Genomic DNA, 19,328 nt, shown 5'->3' with positions numbered 1-19,328 from the left:
GCTAAGAGTCGTATAGCATAACGAACAAGAATAACTTAATTTGCATGAAAGTGAGCTGTAAAAAAGATAAGAATTACTAGGTAGCCACTTTGATTAAGTATAATATTTTCTTCCTCTAAATTTCTTTCTACCTATTTGTTATCTCGTTGCGAACCGTGTTGCCTCGATTGAACCAGTCAGGATAGTCATGCCGATCAAATCATCTCCAGCATGATCGATATCGACAGTGTGTGGAGCCCTATTCAATGTACCGTACATGGGATAAATTAGGTTCATATGTATTTACTTGATCCTAATTTACCAACTCTACAAGAGGATGCTGTTTGCCCATTGGAATGCTATCTACAAAATAGAAAATATTAATATTAAATAAACAATGATACTACACAGAAATGTGTCTCAATTCTCCATCGGATAGGCGTCAGGAGTGGCCAGACACCTACCTAAAAACTCCCCTGTCCACCTGATTGCTCACCCCAACAAATTTAAAAAATATATGCCATGGTTCAATAAAGAAAAGTGTATTCTGATCTTGACTACATGCATATTTAATAGTGATTATTATCTACACTAAATACAACAAAAAATAAATAAAATAGTTTTCTTGGCTTAAATCTAATATCGTATAGTAGATACTAATTGAAACTCCTGCTAAGAGTCTTAAAGCATAACGAACAAGAATAACTTAATTTGAACTTAATCAAGTAAATACATATGAAGCTAATTTATCCCATGTACGGTACATTGAATAGGGCTCCACACACTGTCGATATCGATCATGCTGGAGATACGTTACGTTATTTACGTCAAAGTCAACAATTAGGATTTCATTGTTGTTGACAGGCGTTTTCATTTTTTTGTTTCAAAACTATCACAAATATAATTAGAAAGATTGGCATCGTCCCATAGCACATTCCACGGGTGTCCAGTTTCAGTTGGCCTAACTCAGCACTAACAGAGTCTGTCCCTATACTCCAGTGTAAGAATGAACACAGGACACCGTTTGGGTGGCCACAAGCAACTCAGCTAAAGTGAAGCAAGCAAATGGTCAAGATGGCGACGCTACGATGCGGAGAGAGGTGAATAGACAACCGGGGCATAGTCAGAACACCATAGGATATGAGGAAAACGACACAGTCGAAGAATGGACGGAACATGATGCAAATCGAACTTCACATCTGGAAAGTTCTGCAAATTCTAAAATTTCCTACAAGAGCCGGTGAAGTAGCCACAGATTATAACAATAAAATGTATACTCCAGGCAGCAATGGCTTCTGTAGAGACAATTTCTGCCGAAAAGCTTTTGTCAGTTAGCAATGTCTTGAAGCTCTTCTGGCGACGAATGATGAAAAGATTATCTCGGGCTATCGTCCAGGTGAGCTGTGGAAAGTATTCCAAGCCTTCGAGAGCTAACGGTACTCTCATCTTCAGGGTATTCATCCTCCATCGGACGCGCTCTATCTTTGAGATGCAGTTGACGAAAATTGTTCACTTTCTCGGACATGCAGTTCTACTTCGCTTCCCTTTTTGACTCTCTCTGCACTCGCGCCTCTAGTTGGTTACGAGTTGCAACACCGACTCGTCTACTTCGTTGTTTTGGTGCAAGTAGTGTATTTGGTGTCTGCACCGATTGCACTACGTTCTGGAACGGTGTAATATATGGTGTATGGTCACGTGTTGCGTGCTAACTAATCAAATGAACATTTAAGGCAGGAAACAGGCATTTGTTGAATCTTCTGAACTTGAACACCGCTATTTGTATACTTGCTTTGCACCAGGTTGACACCGAGACACACCTGCACTAACCTGGTGCTAGTAGCTTCTTCCCTCTTTGTCTGAATGCAGATGAGTACAGCCTCCGCCTGGTGTCCTATCATGTGTGGGTTTTGTAGGCTCTTTGTATGTGTGAGATACAGAGCGACCGATTTCGTTCGCGTTAATGGTAGTACAGTCTGCTTGTAGAATGGACTATCAGGATCCGGAAAAACACTGAATTCATTCATGCTCTGCAACAATGATGGTGAATAAAATGAGTATGATATCATCAGTGATAAGTATGGAAAGCATATTAAGGTGCAAACTTATGGTCGGGAAAGGGAGAAAAGGTTCTGAAAATGTTTTCAAAAAGGGGCAAAACAAGGTGCTCTCATCATCATCATTCGTCATCATTCGTACTGGGTAGGCTGGGGTGTAAGTAACGTCCCGTGGGACGACTCGGCTTTTCTTTGAAGGGTGGTGCTAGGTAATACAGGAAAGTTGTGCGGTGTTATTTGGAGTGTATTGTTTCCTGCTGCAACTGCAACAGCTGGATTTTTCCATGCTCCTGGATTTTGCTCCTGATACTTGGCTGGAGCGAGGAGTTTTCAGGTTTTTCTTCCTCCAAAAGGGTTGATTTTGCCTTCTTGGAGGCTGAGCGTTTTGGCAGTTCGGTGGAGGTGTTGTTTTTGCTCCCTCGCCTGGGTTGAAGGGCGCGGGTTCTGCTACATTATCTCGGGAACTATTGGGGCTACAATGATTATATTTTTCTATTTTATAGCTCTTGCCTGCTCTACAAAATTAGACTGTAGAATTTTATGCAGCTGCTCAAGAAAAGTGAAAATTATTTATTTTTCTTTCCATTTTGTTAACAAAACATGAAAGAAAAGGGGGAAAAGATGCTGAAGCAACAAAGAGGGCCTAAAAAGGGGATAAATGTGCTACTCTCACGAAAAGGTGCAAAAATGTGCAACAAAGTGTGTTCATTTTTCATGATTCCATGGCCTAAAATACGCATCTCAAAGGATCAGTATGAACACAACTATATTTCTGGAAAGGTGCTGCTCCTTAAAATCCGTCCCCTAGTAATATGGGTCTGTCGGCGATTGTGATCATGCAAAGGTAAGAGAATATAATTCGGAAAGTGAACAGGAATGTGATGTCGAATGCGATGAACGGCAGAGCGAAGCATATACTTGTAAATAAATGTTTGTAATGTGACAATAAATACCATATGTAGTGCTAAGAAATGTCTTTAAGGTGCTTAATAATAATTATATATAGAACTGAAACAAATGAAGGTGAACATTAACCCTTAACCGACATACCGAAAAAAGTTACACTTAAGACACCTGTGACCCAACTTTTTATTTTATTTTTTATGTACAGAAAAAGATGAAAATTCACAAAACTTGTTTATACTGCCTTGAAATATGTTTATTGGTATCAACAGCATGTTCATATGATTAAAAATATATATTCACACTACAACAAATATATATCTTTTGACAAATATATTCATTCTCTCCAACCTTCATAAGTGAGATGCCCTAATGTGCCAGTAATTAAATACTAATTATAAAGCAAAGGAATAAGAAAAATAACACCAGTACAGTTTCACCAAAGCCTCAAAGCGAGAGTGCTGGGATGGTACCTTTCTCTAGGTGATTTTTCTCACTTTTCAAAACTATTTGGGCAACTTATTCCTGTTTTTACCATATAAAAAATTAGTTTTGTCAATCTTACGGCCATATTCAGCTTCTTCTATGTCTTTTCTACATTGGCAGATTCACTTCATTGCCATCTTCCTCTACCCTTTCCCCTGCATCTGATTTATGTACCCTAACCCTTTATTCACGATCAGCACCCTGCTATCGGTCAATATCTGGTAGGGAATCTTTCAAGATTGCAAGGATGTCCTTTTCGTTCACAATGCTCGATTTAGCTTGGTCGATGCAAAAATCACCTTAACACAAAATGTAAGACTAACGACACACCTGGGTCCCAAGGACCCAATGTTAGTTGCTTTTGGCGCATTTAGTACCCTCACAACGTTATCCACTCCATTGGCTTGTAGAAAAGAAAGGGCTAGGAGACTACTGCGACAGTCACTTCATTGCTGCCAACCACTTCGTAATGCGAGGCAAAACAATTTTCCGTCGGGTCCCTAGACCCAGGTGTGTCCGTTAAGAGTTAAGAAGTAATCATGAATATACGTATTAGTAAAACCACACTCGTATCTCACATGCAGCGCGATCGATCGTGTTACTTTTCCAGGTGCGGGCGACGAAGGGTTCGAGTAGTCTTCTTAGTCTGCACACACTAAATGCTAAAGCAATGTCCTTTTCTTCGACTCTAAATATAAATAGATTCATATTTTTAAAAAGTGGCCTTGTTACACATAAAAAAATGATTATTTTTTAACATGTAAACTTGTGGGGCTGTCGTAAATTTCTTCTGTTCCTTCTTGTGACTGTTCTCATTGATATTTCAGAATATCCCAAACAGGAGCAAAAGCTCGCACTTTTGCATAAACTGGATTTTTACCCACTAGTATCTTAGGAGCATAAATACACATACATGTTTCGAGTGTGTCAAAGTCAAAGTATTCCCACTTATTCTTTAAATTTCTATTGCGTTTTAAGAAAATGATACATCGAAAGTGATACTGACATTCAAACCCTTCGAAAACAGTAAAATTATATTGTAACTACGAAAGATTTGGCGAATATTACAATCATTTTGAAACTTAAATTATTGCCTTACTGTTTGATACACACAGGAGACGTACTTAGTAGATAGGGTTGGCTCGGTAGCAATGGTATGGTTGGACCACATGAAAAAGAACCTGCACAGAACCGCACATTCTCTACATCATACTCGCACGTGGAGGGGAGGGGTAGAGTGGAGCAGGCTTCACCATGGTCCCAGCTGACGATGGCGGGGAAGATGCGCGAAGGCTTCGTTTGTGGTCGCTCTATAGAGTAGTTGGTAGAGCAATGACACGGTGTCCCAGAGACTTGGGTTCGAGTCCTGGCGAACCTGCATTTTTCGCTGATATTAAATCATTGTGTTTCTCGAGAGTATTGGTGATTATTCAACTTTTCCACACACTTACATTTTATAGCACTTTAATATGCATGTTTGTCGACACGTGTAGGTGTAGCGGCTACCTAAAAGCTTGCCTTCGCCATTCTCCTCGGCCTAGAGTATAATAATATGATAATGGGATGAATGAATCACTGGCAGCCAAGGAAAGGCCCAAGATGAATATTTCACCAAGCGGAAAGTTGCGTGATGAAACCCCTCCCCTGGCGAGGAAAAGGACGAACTTTGCAGGTCAGATACGGGAACGATCGTGCACGGAATATACGATAGCTGTTCAAGTACGAACTATGAAGGTGATAATGCCTTGAAGGGTACATTCTGCATTTTCGTACTTCTTCAACTGTAGAATACTTCAATACTTTTAATAGTCGTAATTCATTGTCACATAAGAAGTAGGATATACAGGGTGGAACAGAACTCTGCCGACAAACTTTCACATGTTTTTTAGGCATGTTGGCTGAGTGTTTTGATGAAGGAACCCATGGTCCCCGGTATCATATTACAGAGTAATTGCATTTCTTTCGTTTATCTAGTTAAACTACCTTTGGGTATATTTACTCGGCGCAGCACCATTTGACTGATTGCTACGGTATTCGCTTAGTGTACGAAACTTCAGTCGACACTCCCATTGAAAATGTGCGTCAATTTCCTGGGTTGCTAGAGTTTGTGCACAGTCCATGCTGAGTCGTTGTACACTTTATCGTGATCATGGTGGTCAACATTTTGAACAGCTGCTTTAAAGAAATAGCATATTGAAGAGAAGACAGTGTACTGTACTGTATGTAGAGTACAGTTATTTAACAAACAAGCATGAGTTTGTTAGTTTCTTTACTCGTGTAATTTTTATATTGTTTGTGTTGCTATTCATGATATTACAGGTGATGAGTATTTGATTAATTATCTTTGTAATCTATCAGAACCCATCACTCACGGTCCAAAAGACATAATACAAGTATATAACAAATCAACATCACATTACTTTGTGATAAGCTTGCGGGGATCATGGGTTCCTCATATCAAAACACTCAGCCAACATCCCTGAATAACCTGTGAAAGTTTGTCGGTAGAGTTCCACCCTGTATTTAACTGAACCTTTGAAAGGCGTGAAATATATATACAGTTTTCGTAAATGTTTACGAATATACTCGTACTTGATATGATTAATTGATTCCTTTCAATCTAACATAATTAAGTTCAAGATTTTAAGGATCACAGTAGTATTCAATACAAAGCAAATTTTGTAAGTAGTGAATAGCTTAGATTTTCGATTCGAAGGGTAAATACAAAAGTTGTTATCTTCACAGAGTGCGTAAAGGAAATAAAATTGCGCACAATGAATATCAAAATTTATGTGGACAGTCAAATTTGTAATACAATTATGTTAATTTGGTTGCTCCTTCGTAACCACCGAAGCAAGAACATAGAGGGTCTCCTTGAGTCAAAGATACGTATAGCATGATGGCTTCAGTATATGCGGGAAGAGTAAATAATACTACAATCCAGCCTTGTACATGGTGTAAAAATGAGAACAAACAGTAAGAAAGACACTCATGTCAACGAACAATATTAAACGTACCTTAATGTGTTTTCAATGGATTCTTTCTTTTTTATCAACATCGATATTAGAACATACTGGACCCAAAGGCTTACCATAGGTTTATGAATTTTTCGCATAAATTTCTACGTAGTACGTCACCTGTGTGTGTGCCAAATTAATATGATGTAATATACACCTCCACACTGGTGAAAACTAGGCACCAGTGTTTCAAAGGCAACGAATCCCATTGCAATGGCACTGAGAGAGAGACAACATAGGTAAAAACAGCGGAAGCGAAATATCAGGCTAAAGCCGGGCTCGCTCGGTTGCTATTTGGTTGAGACACAGTATGCCAAGGACGTGGGTTCGCGTCCTGATAGAGCCTGCATGTCTTTTCTTAAATTTCTATGAAATTAATATGACAATCATTTTCTCTGTTCACCTGCCTGTTTGAGTCATCAAACTGTAACATGTATATACATGATCGATATATGTGGAAAGATTCTAAATATGCAGCCAAATACCGTGAAGTGTGTTCACACTAGTTAATCAGGTTATCCTTGCAAGTGGAAATATAATGTGATCTATTAGAATGTATAGTACGACGGTTAGTGTGAACATTTTGTATTTCAACATTACCTCTGTGTGAGCCGCGGTAGCTCAGTCGTTAGGCCGTCTGACTATCATGCGATAGACACGGGTTTGGTCCCCGGCGGGGGAGAACCGCATTTTTTTCCCTCCTGTTCAAGCGGCTCCGGCGTCCACCCAGCGTCGTATATAGTGGGTACCTGGAGGAAACTCGGGGGGGGGGGGTAAAGGCAGCCAGGGGTATAGGGGTGTCGTGCTGTTCACATCACCCCAATCTTCGGCTGTGATCAAGAAAGTGTGGGGCCCAGCTTCACACCTCCTACACGCCTACATGGCGTGGTGCAAAACACAGGGAAGCCCGCACACGCACATTCCCCCTCCATGCTTGTAGAGAGAATTTTCACAAAGCTTCTAACCCTAGGTAGTTTTGTTAGAAAATTGTGTCGTAATTTTTTAACATTTTTTTTATTAATCCTCTAAATTTTCGCTTCAAAAGCCTAAAAAGAGTTTTAAAATGGCGACCATGGCCTTTGGAAAGAACCTGCAGAATTTTCATAGGTTCTTACGATGACATTGTACTGTACTGTGGTCACCGATTTCAATGCTGCACACTAACACGGGGGCAGCTGAATCGCCAAAAATCTCTGCAATTTTTAAACCAATTCTAACGAAAAATGCAATAAATTGAAGATCGTCTAACTAAACTAACTCTCTGGTATATATCTATATCCGAATATTTACTGCCGAAGCAACATAGGTTTTCCGTCTGTCCCAATTCTGGGCAAGAGCTATCCACTCTTGGTCATTGATAATTAACAATTTATTTCATCGTTATTCCATCTTCGTATTACCACCAGCTTTTCCACCGAGGATCCTGCCAACATTTCTGTGCTCTATCAAGCGTGTTTCATGGCCCGCCCACCAAAGTGTTATTGATTTAATTAGTCTAACAATATCAGGTGGTGGATGTTAATGGAGTTCAGTATTTTGTAATTTTCACCACTCACATCTTGTTCGTTCTCTCTCTCTCTCTCTCTCTCTCTCAGGTCCAAATTATTTATCGTAAAATTTTTATTTTTCACTAAACCAAGGACCCTTGAAAAACAACTTTTTTTTTTAGAAAATATTTTATTTTTATTTTTATTGTAATGAAATACATTTTGTGAATTATATACAACTACGAGGAGCCACGGTGGTCTTAGGATGTCTGACGGCCCCACGGGAGACCTGGATTCGATTCCCGGGCTGGGTGATCTAAGATCGGAATATTCCGGCCTTGTTCCTGCATTTAACGACTCTGGTGTTCACCCATCCTGAAATAAATGGTACGCGGGGCCAACCCTTGGGGGTAAAGGCGGCAGGAGCGTGGTGCTGATCACATCACGTGCATGTTAGTGTGTGAGGAGGCCTACTCCCACATCTCCTAGATGTGCTTTCATGGCACGGTGCAACGTGCAGGGGGAAATTTACCTTTACCTTTACCATATACAACTGCGATACCGTCATGTAAAGCTTAATGAACCATTCGAGAAAGGTTCTGTGCAATGAGATTTTCATTTCCAGAAAGCTGATTTGAAAGAGAACGTTGCAAATTATTCAATGAGGATTCTTATTTCAAAGATAGTTATATTCCCAATCTTCGAAATTGTTCCTGCGTGTGTTTTGATAAAGTGCGGAAAATGTTATGCTATTTCGGAAACACAACTTATTGAGCACGCTGTCAGACATATGCATTATTTGCAACGTCAGCAAAATACTAAACGTAGAATTAGATTATCTATATTTTCCAGTGAAAATTAACGATCGGTTCTGTACCTCAAATTGCGATTAGTATCTGAACAGCAAATGAATTTCAGTCGAAGCTCTTTCTTGTTTTCTATTGGTTGATATGAATAAACTTTTAAAGATATGTACTCTATGCGTGCATGCTTCTCTGTGCGTGACTACTTCCTTCGTGTGTTATAAAGATAAGTTAACACAGCAGTTCGCCACAATCGATTTAAGTTAGATGACCTTCGAAACTAGAGTTTGTTTTGACGCTACGTACTACTTGTAAAAGCAATAGTAAAAACAACTTCTTCAGTAATATACGGAAAATGTAATATTTACATGCATGAACATTTATAAAAAAATATCGAAGATTAGTACACAAATTTACACAAAGAAAATATTCTCTCGTCATGTTCGATTGTTTCATTTTTACATTGTATTCTAGTTCGGCAGGTTGCACGACAATCCCATTCACAAATAGATCAAGAACTAGAGAGTTAGCACTACAGAGAATAAAAAATGCCTTTTAAATTGTGTACCACAATCGAGTTGCACGAGGAGTAATCAAAAGTTTGTGACGGGGTACAAGGGATCACCTTAGAAAAATAGAATTATTTATTTTTCAGTTTACACTTAACATACTCGATTATTGATGGGGGCCTCCCCGATGGCATAGTGGTTGCGTCGTCGCCTTGCAATCAAGGCGTCCCGGGTTCGATACCCGCTGGAGGCACATAGTGGTTCGGATCCCACTTTAAGCTGTAGGTCCAGTCCTGATTAGCCTTACTGTGCATAAAGTGGACTTACAACACCATATCAATCAATCAATCGATTATTGATAAAATCTGCGGATTCAGTCTCTGCAGAAAATTCTCTGGAAGTGTCTATCACCGTCATTATGAAAGAATATTTATTAAATGTGGCAAAGTAACGAACACTGAGCTATTTTCTCATAATAGCCACAGTTACCTAACCAAGAAAATCGGCGATCACTGAAGATCGAGTATTGTCTCTCACTGGCAGACAGAATAAATTGAACTATCAGTTCATATGCCATCAAATTTCGTCTTTGTAACTCTAATAGATCTTGGTGTATCATTAGGGGTAATTGACGTGGACAGAGGGATGGACACGGTCACGTGCTGCGGAATTCTTTATCAGCTATTGCTCATTTTGCCCTAAGATGGACAAATCGTGTGATATGTGAGCATTATGCATACATCATTTACTAATTTTATTTCAAAAGTAGTACATACACTACTCAAAATTTATAAGGGATTTTTGACTGACAATGTTGAAATTGAAATATGCTTGTTATGGAAGGTGCTGTAGCAAATGCACGAAAACGCACTTTAATCAATATTAAACATTATTTAACACTAAATGTAGGTACAAAATGTGTAGGCTATATATAACGATAAACATGATCTAGAGTGTAGTTCCATCGAATGCCTAACACTGCTACTCGCCATTTTGATAAATTTATCTAGGAGGCATTAGGGATATCTGGGTCAGTCCTTAATGAGGATACTCTCTAGCCATGATAAGTCAATGTGCAACTTTAAGTCGCGCGACCTCGTTAGCCTAATATACAAAGTAACTTGTAGCTCTAACCAGTCGTAAGTACTGGAACCCCAAAAACCTCAAGTATTGCTGAGTATAAACTTTGTTAAACCAAAGCAATTGCTCTATATTTTTAGAGAACACTACACCCTATTAAATAAGTTACCACATACTCCACATAACTTATTAAAATTCAACGAAGTTGTTATCCTTCCGTTAGTACGTGCTATTCTCTTGATGCCACGACTCCTAACCTCTTGCTCGACGATGGCAGAACAACCTGAGCAGTCTTACCATTTCTTGGTTTTTGTCCTTTCTACAATGATACACAGTAGTGAATAAATATTTAATTCGCTTCTTGTCAAGTTAACCCTTCAAGAATCCTCAAGTTAAATGAGTAGCTGTCTGACAAGGTAGCCTGAACTTTGTGAAAGTGAGAAAAGTATTCTCTTTCCATTACATTTATTCCGTCCCTTGCAGTCCCCGCATTAAAGGATAAAGGCCTCCTGGATGGCGTACTGGTAGCGTTGTCGCCTTGTAATAAAGGAGTTCCAATTTCGATACCCGTTGGGGCGGTTCGGATTCCACTTCAAACTTTGCGTCCAGTCCCATTTAGCCCTTCTGTGCATAAAGTGAACTTAAATCCAAACTCGAACAAACAAAGAAGCATTAAAGGATAAAATGAGACAACTTTGTGTCTATATCTACTGCCACAAAGTCTACTAACGATAATATAATTTAGCATATTTATTTAAAGCATAGCATTGCATGCCACACAACGCTTAATGTCACACATTTAATTCATAACAATGAAACACTCAGTCATAACTCATAAGAGAAAAAACTAGAGATAATGCTTGTCCTTTCAGGGATAATACAACAATGGACCTTATACACTGCAAACATTATTTGTACGAGTTGCTAGTTTGTTACAAATAGAGGCACCGATCTAGTTAGAATGCGTCTCCCAAATTCATCAAAAGCTGTCAAGGCCTATCGGATTTAAGTCAGTGCAGCACGCTCGCTACTTTATAAGCCCGTCGACCAGAAAATATTAAAAACTAGTCCAAAAAACGTTCATTTCATATCTAAATAATGTCCAGATAAGATCCAAATGTGTCTAAAAAATGTGCTTTTCGTATCCATACAATGTCCAAAGTACGTTCAAAATATGTATAAATCAAAGCATAATGTCCCAGATAGGATCCCACTAGATGTCCAAAACTTGTGCAAAAGTGATCATGAAATGTCCATAACATATCGATTTCTGGATATCACGTATGCGGACAAATAGACATCCAGTGAATGTCTAGTACCCCTCATTTGCACACGCTACTGCATTTTTAGTCCATGTGAAGGACTTCTTCAATTACGATTCTTAAGACCTGCTTCATCCTTGCTTAGGGCTGCTATCAGTGGCGGCTCGTGGTCTGGCTCTATGGGTGTGCACTTCAGTCTCGCGTCCAGAAGTGTTTTACCACCCCTGTCAAATACTCTCACCCGTTTTTGCGTACATAATGATGCTTAATATATTGGCAACCAAAGTTTTGATCATCTTTCACTGAAAATGAGGATATGACAGAGTTATATTTCATGATTTTCTTAACACGTACAAATTTCAAATATTTCGGAAATTATCCAGCCTATCACGAGAAGAGGCAATATGTAATTCAGCATTCGATAACCTGATAAAATCACCCAAAACATAGAAATACCGATCTACAATATCAATACTATTGTCAATTTGCAAAATATTTCGTAAAAACTTCCTCCTCCGCTCCGCTGATATTAATGAACAAGGAGAATTGGCGTACACCAATGAAGCCAATCCAACTACCACATGGAGGAAATCAGTTGTGATCTACGAGGGAGGTTCCGAAAGTTCGTGGATTGGCAATACTGCGCCGATTCTGTGTAAGCCGAGTCTGTGATTGTTGCACGTGAAGATAGCTTGTGTTCTGCTTTGTTAATGTACGAGTGAACCAACGCGCAGCTGTTATTTGTTTGCTCGCTATAAAAGTCGAACTGCAGAGTGTATTACAATGGCGGATGAGAATGATATACCAATAATTACCGGACAAAGGATCGCTATTGAATTTGTGTGAAGTTACGCAAAAGTAGACAGGAAACGTTTGAGGTGATCAAAGAAGCTTATGGTGACGATTTAATGAGCAGATCGGCCGTATTCAAGTGGTGGAAGTATTTTAAGGAAGTTAAACGCAATGTGCAGGATAAGGCGAGAAGTGGGCGTTCATCAACATCAGTGAACGATGAGAACATTGTGAAAGCAGAGACATTGTTTATCGATTCGTAAATTGGCAGATAAACTGAATGTTGGTGTAGCAAGATGTCACGAAACACCTGAAAATGTCTCGTGTTGGTGCAAGATGGGTGCCACGTTCACTGAACTGCTTCATGAAGAATGGTATCTCCTGCAGGATAACGCTAAGCAACATGTGGCACGGTAAGTATGGCAGCTTTGGAGAAAATTGGTGGGCAGTCTCTAGACTATCCTCCATACAGCCCAGACCTCGCACCCTGCGATTTCTGGTCGTTTCTAACACTTAAGAAAGAGTTACGCCGAAGGAAGTTTAGCAAGGACCAGGAAGTGAAAGCTGTCACATTCACTACCTTACACCGACTCTCAAAAAATGGTCTGCAACATGTGTTTGAGAAGCTAGTGCATCGCTGGAATCGGTGTATAGAGTGTGAAGGGCGCTATTTCGAAAAGGAAACTCACACCAACAGTCGTACTGACTCGGACTCCGAATAGTGATCTCAGTCCACGAACTTTCAGAACAACCCTCGTATCTAGCCGTTGTTTATTTCTAATGACAGACTTATCGAACCAAGCAAATCAAGCAAAATCAAGAGAATAATAAATCTTTAAGAAAATTACAGTACTCACTCAGTCCACACTGCTCTGCTTCGTACTTCAGAATTTTTCCTTCCCTTCTGCCGTATCCATATATTACTTCAGTTGCTACAGACTTTGTACCTAACTTCCCTCCAAAAATTCAACAACGTTAAACATTAAGTCCCTGCTTTTGCTATGTACAGTTTCCCTATTCATCATGAAATCAAACACTTTTCACTGAAACATGTACGATCTTTTGACAGCCCTAAACAATTTTGCAACGCAGTAACAGACGACATACAATGCAAAACACGTTCCTCCGCGTGGGTTGATAATTCTGCTACTGCGTCACAGAGACCGTTTACTTTGGCCAAGATACACTAAGCAAAGGCATGTTTAAAACACTCGTTTCGGTTTCAGTTGCCCTCCCCACCTTTCCTCCTATTCTTCCCCTGTCATGCTCGGGATAGAATGGGAGGGAAAATATACCATCGAAATTTCCCTTTTCTAAAAAAAAAAAAAAAAAAAAAATCAATTTGCAATGCTGTATGGGTTGCCTCGACTCTGTCACACGATCTTCAATGAAATGGGTTTGCAACACTACATTTGCTAGCACACGGATCGCTGCGTTCACGACTTTCCTAAATGAAGCAACCTCCTGTCGCACGGTGCACAAGCCAAAAGAACCAATCAGCGTCCTCTACGCGACTGCTGCAACAGCGTCATAGGGAGCGAAACTAACATTGTGTTCAAGCCTCCAGCCCCAAGCGCGGCTCGGTCTACGCGGGTTGATATCAGTGATCGCAGGCTTCTCCACCATCTCTAGAAACACTTGGTGTTTCGAAGGAGATAGAGTTCAATAAATAAATATAATAATAATAATGATTTGCATTACAGATTTATTTGGGTGTGCACGTGCGAATGTGCGAATAGGCAGAATCCGCTACTGGCTGCTATCATCTGCAAATAAGAGAACTACCAAGCTATAGTACAAGATGTTTGTTTAAAGCCCCACAACGGCGTCAACGTCTCTACCATCTGAGAGGGCCTCTTTTGTTTATTGTTGGAGAGAGGCGCAAGGCCGCTTGTACTGTACGACCTTGCGCCGGAGAACCAACACACGAAGCGCCATCATAAATCACTCGGATTGGCTGTCTTTTCCCCGATGGCGTAATGGTAACGTCGTCGCCTTGCCATCAAGGGATCCAGAATTTCGATACCCGGTGGATGCACATATAAGTTAGAATTCTACTTTAAACTGTAGGTCCAGTCCCTATTAGCCTATCTCTGCATAATGTGGACTTAAAACCAGATGCTTGATAGTGTTGCACGACGGCAACACTGCTATACCAAATGTGTGCATGAGTAAGACAATCATGTGTTGAATTGTTCCTAGCGTAATGCATTTTGTTAAATAAATAGGACCAAAAATTTTTGAAGGTGACTTAGGAAGGTTACTGATTAATACTGTAGATCCTGTAAACTTTTATACGTCCTTTCCAAGAAAGAATTGGAAACAATGATGCTGTTTGGGATGAATAACATATTTCCGAGAATTTGGAAATAATATAGGTTATATTTGAAGATTCGTAGTTTGCATTTCTGATTTTAATAAAAGTGTGTTAGTAAATTACTATTATTATTATTTAAATATGATAATCTGCTGAACATATCCCTGAATATTTTGTATTGAGATTTCAAATTTAAAGGAGGGATGGGAGCCTCGCATTCTAATCTCGCCCAGGGCCTAGCGGTATGTTGCTTCGCCACTACACTACAGGTCGCTATTCGTTCTCCAGTCCTAAATGTTCCTGTTCCTACAATACGTGAGGAATTGAGAGGTGTGCTCACCTTGAGACAGAAGCTGATCAACTATCTTGTTGATCAAATTACATATGGATAGCTCAATAACTTTAGGGTGATAATGAATACTTTACGATATGGTATGTGTTATGAGCACGACAAAAGAGAAGCAGGAATAAGACCTACACTCATGTCTAAGGAAATATTGCAAAATTTGAAACAAAGTCGGACTATAAAGCTGGGCACCAGTAAACTGACATAGCTGTGCCCAAATGGAAGGGTGATGGAACGGCACGTGCAAGACCCCAATATGCAGCCATTTCCTCGTGGTGGGTCCTGTATAAAGCTAGAGTTGCACATTTTTGCTTCAATTTTCATGTATTCTAGACATTTCCAGTCGGGAACAGATCAAGTATAAATGAAACGGCACCAAAACACAAGTTGATTGGTAAAGTTTCTTGTTCGTACCGTTTTGCTCCAAATCCATGCTTGCAGCTTATGTAATCACCTGAAATTCGCTTAAAAGAGGTGTACGAAGGTTGCATGCCCAAAGCACTTCAAAGACGTTAGAAATATTGACGTGAATTTTTAAACTCCTCTTTTTGAAGCAAAATACTACATAATTTTGCTATTACAAGTCAAATTTAAAAAATTTCCATTTTTCAATCCACTTTATTGAAAAGCGTCATTCAATTTTTCTAAATTAAAATTTATAAGAATTATTTCATTATACGTTACTTTCAAGGGTCCTCGGTTAAATTCTGTTCCGTAAATGTGTAGGTTTACATGCTAAGCATGGTATCCAACAATACTGCTCCACTTCAAGAAACTATTGAACATTAAAAGCTCTAAACTATGCATTCATTAGCTATTAGTATACTACCGTTTAAAAGAGAATAATTTCTATTAATCAGATTAAAATTGGTTGAATGTTATATAACTATTACATTTTCACTGTTTTTCCAGTTGTTTGACTTCGACGTCGAAGTGGTGCCGATCCTGGAAGTGCTCGTCGGAAAAACCTTGGAGCAGTCCATGGTGGAAGTTCTGGAGGAAGAAGAGCTGGCGGCTCTAAGGGCTGAGCAGAGACGCTTCGAGGAGCTTCGAAGGGCTGACCTGGCGGAGCAGCAGCGTCTGGAAGAGCAAGCAAGGAGGCTGCGGGATGAAAAGGTAAGCTTTCATCTTAATGGGGGAAATGTGTAATATACTATATGTTTAGAGACGCGAAACTCTTTAACGAAAAGGTTTTTTGGCCTTGCCTCACTTACATAAACTTCATAGCATTTTGCTTGTGCTTAATACAAAATATGAAAAAAGAAAGACTGTATGGCAATTCCATTGTGGCAGGTGTGACATTCAGACAAATTTACATTCATTCTTCAAATATTATTTTAGCACCTTCAAATATGTAACTCAATAAATTCATATAATCTCATTTTCCATGATGAAAGTTAAACAATTTCTGAATATTTCTCCCTCATCTCAATTTTCAGCTACAGAAAATACATTTTTTGTAATTATAACGGGTGTGACACTTCTGAGACGTAATTTAAGATCTTCCTCAGTATTTCAGAAAACTGTGTGAAATATTTAGGTTTACTGAAGCAATTTTATTTTATTTTCACAAAGCAAACTTTACTCGAAATCTAGATGATTTTAGTTTCTAAAAATATTACTACGTACATACTTTCTTATAAACATTTTCTGCCTGTGACGGGTGACACCATGCACATTATTTACCCATGTAAGATTACGGAATAATGCAAAGGCTATGAAAATTTTCATAAATAGATTCTTCGAACTAAAGTTTGTTTCAGAATAGAAGTATGATATCTCAGAGCTTACTATAAAGAAACAATCAATGAGACAATTAGAACGAAATTAGAATTAATTTATTTTTCTTATGGTAATGAAACCAAATTAAGTAGAGACACCACACATAAAATCGTATTTTTACTATAAAAAGTAATAGGTTTGAAACAATATGTTATTTAAAAGCCATGAAACTAATGTTTGTATTAATAATTCCAAATTCTGCATAGTTTTTCCTTTAATTCCATACATAATAAATTATACCTTGAATAAAAATAAAATTAGCCTTGTTCGTCCACTTTCACATGGAATGGCTCTATATAAGAAGGCAACTCACTATAATTTGCTTGACACCTTTTCAAAACCATTTTGAATTCGAAAACATGTATTCAATTCTCTGCCAGATATGAAAATTATATCAATTCATTCAAAGTTTGTTACCGAAAAGTTGTTCACTACAACTGTTTATTTCAATGAAAGTGCTTCGCCCTCAGATTTACATATTAGTGAAACTTACATAGCATTGCAAAACGTACTTTGGTTGTTATTCGCAGTTATCCGGTTGAAAGATTCAATTTGGTCCATGGATTGGCATCTACCCACTCTTGATAGGAAAAATGTGGCCACAAGTAGCTGTATTTTACATAATGCACACAAGGATGAAAGATCTTGTTGATCAAATTACATCCGGATAGCTCAATTACGATGTGAATCTTTCGATGTTATGAACGTGTTTATTTGGATATTTCCTATAAATTATCCGCCCGTCTCTCTCTCTCTCTCTCTCTATCTCTCTGTCTCTGTCTCTCTGTCTCTCTCTCTCTCTCTCTTCGTTAATTGCAACGATGAATATGTTCGAAAGTAGAAACCATGGCTTAATAGGTGAATGGTTGATATTCTAAACAAATCTGCATATAAATACGTTGTAATTGTAAAAAAAAAGTTTTAATGAGTCTTCTGAATCCATGGTATATAATAATACATTTCATTGTAGAGTTGATGTAGAGTGTTTATTCCTAGATTGGATTAATACTATCCCCAGGTACTCTGCTGTTCTTTATATTCAATATGCTTTCTGTCGTTTGAATGCAAATGCATTCTCTCTCTTTCTTTTCAATATCATATGTGATGCTTGATATTGTTGTAAAATTACAATGTCTATAAATGATCGCATAGTTCTATCCTGGTTTTAAGGATAGTGGTAACATGTGCATTTTCATGGAATAACTGTGTACTTGCTTTCTTTGAATTATACATGCGATTAGTACAGGATTTATTTACAATTGCATATTGCAGTTGTGGCCGCGGTGGCTCAGTCGGTAACGCGTCTGACTACCATGCTCAAGGTCCTGGGTTCGATCCCCGGCCGGTTCAAATCTAACGTTGGAAGCGGCCCCGGCGCCCACCCAGCGTCGAATGACATGTGTACCTGGGGGAAACCCTGGGGGGTAAAGGCGGTCAGGGGCGTGATGCTGATCACATCACCCCCACTCACGACCGGATCAAGAAAGTGTGGGGCGTTACCCCTACACCCCCTATACGCCTTCATGGCGTGGTGCTAAGCACAGGGGAACACTTTACTTTACTTTACAGTTCTCACCGAAAATAGATTATTTCATATATTTTAAGAATTCTGCAAATTGAACATTTTGTTATGGGAAGACGAGATACCATTCATTGTGTAATCACATGCAGACAAGAAATGTATCTACTGCACCCATTCTCTAAAAATGACAGAGTAAATACCGGAATACATAGATGAATATATCTTATTTCTCCGATTTATTATTGCAGTTGGCAAATTACATGCTTTTGTAGACGAAGGTTCTCCTCGATTACGCTTTCGTAATACTGTCGCCTTCTAATCAACGAGTCTCGGTCTCGATTCCCTTGGAGTGGTTCCGATCTCAATTTAAAACTGCAGGTTAAGTCCGAATTAGCCTATATGCTCAAGAAAGTGGATTTGTATTTGTCCTATTTAGAGTCGCTTTTCTGCCATTTTTCGATAAACACCACGATGAAATTGATGATTAGATGAAAATTGATGAAGAATTCGAACCTGGGGACTTCGGTGGCAAGATAATAAAGTGTACGTAAATAACATTTGACTCTTGACTTTGGTATTTTAGTCCACTTTATGCACATAAAGGCTAGTCGGGACTGTACCTGCAGTTTAAGGTGATCCTAACCACTATGTGCCTCCACCGGGGACAGAACCCGGGACCTCTTGATTACAAGGGGACGATGTTACCACCATTTCATATCGAGGAGGCCATTTGACTGTTACTTGTTAAATGTTGATATCCCTAGTTTTTCACTATAGAAGAAAATTAAAGGTTTGTTTATATATATATATATATATATATATATATATATATATATATATATATATATATATATATATATATATATATATATATATATATATATATATATATATATATATATACAGGTATATAGCGAATGAAAATACTTTTTTAGTTGAAAGCCATGGAATGGAATTTCTTAAGAATGAATTGAGTACAAGCTGTCAGT

The 19,328-nt window shown here is 38.8% G+C and overlaps 1 protein-coding gene across 5 annotated transcripts in view; it reads left to right on the top strand.

The window, feature by feature from the left end:
- Positions 1-19,328, top strand: part of Rsph3 (Radial spoke head protein 3) — a 320,248-nt gene that overhangs the window by 258,910 nt on the left and 42,010 nt on the right. For all 5 annotated transcript variants that reach the window (XM_083141452.1, XM_083141451.1, XM_083141450.1 and 2 more), the window contains one exon: positions 15,948-16,151. In XM_083141452.1, coding sequence (XP_082997578.1) covers positions 15,948-16,151 — 204 coding nt within the window. The remainder of the gene's footprint in view (positions 1-15,947; positions 16,152-19,328) is intronic.

This window comes from Lepisma saccharinum, chromosome 20, assembly GCF_977018435.1.
Source record: "Lepisma saccharinum chromosome 20, izLepSacc3.1, whole genome shotgun sequence".
Taxonomy (NCBI): domain Eukaryota; kingdom Metazoa; phylum Arthropoda; class Insecta; order Zygentoma; family Lepismatidae; genus Lepisma; species Lepisma saccharinum.
The sequence above is the reverse complement of the archived record's forward strand: the minus strand, read 5'-3'. Positions and strand labels throughout refer to the sequence as shown.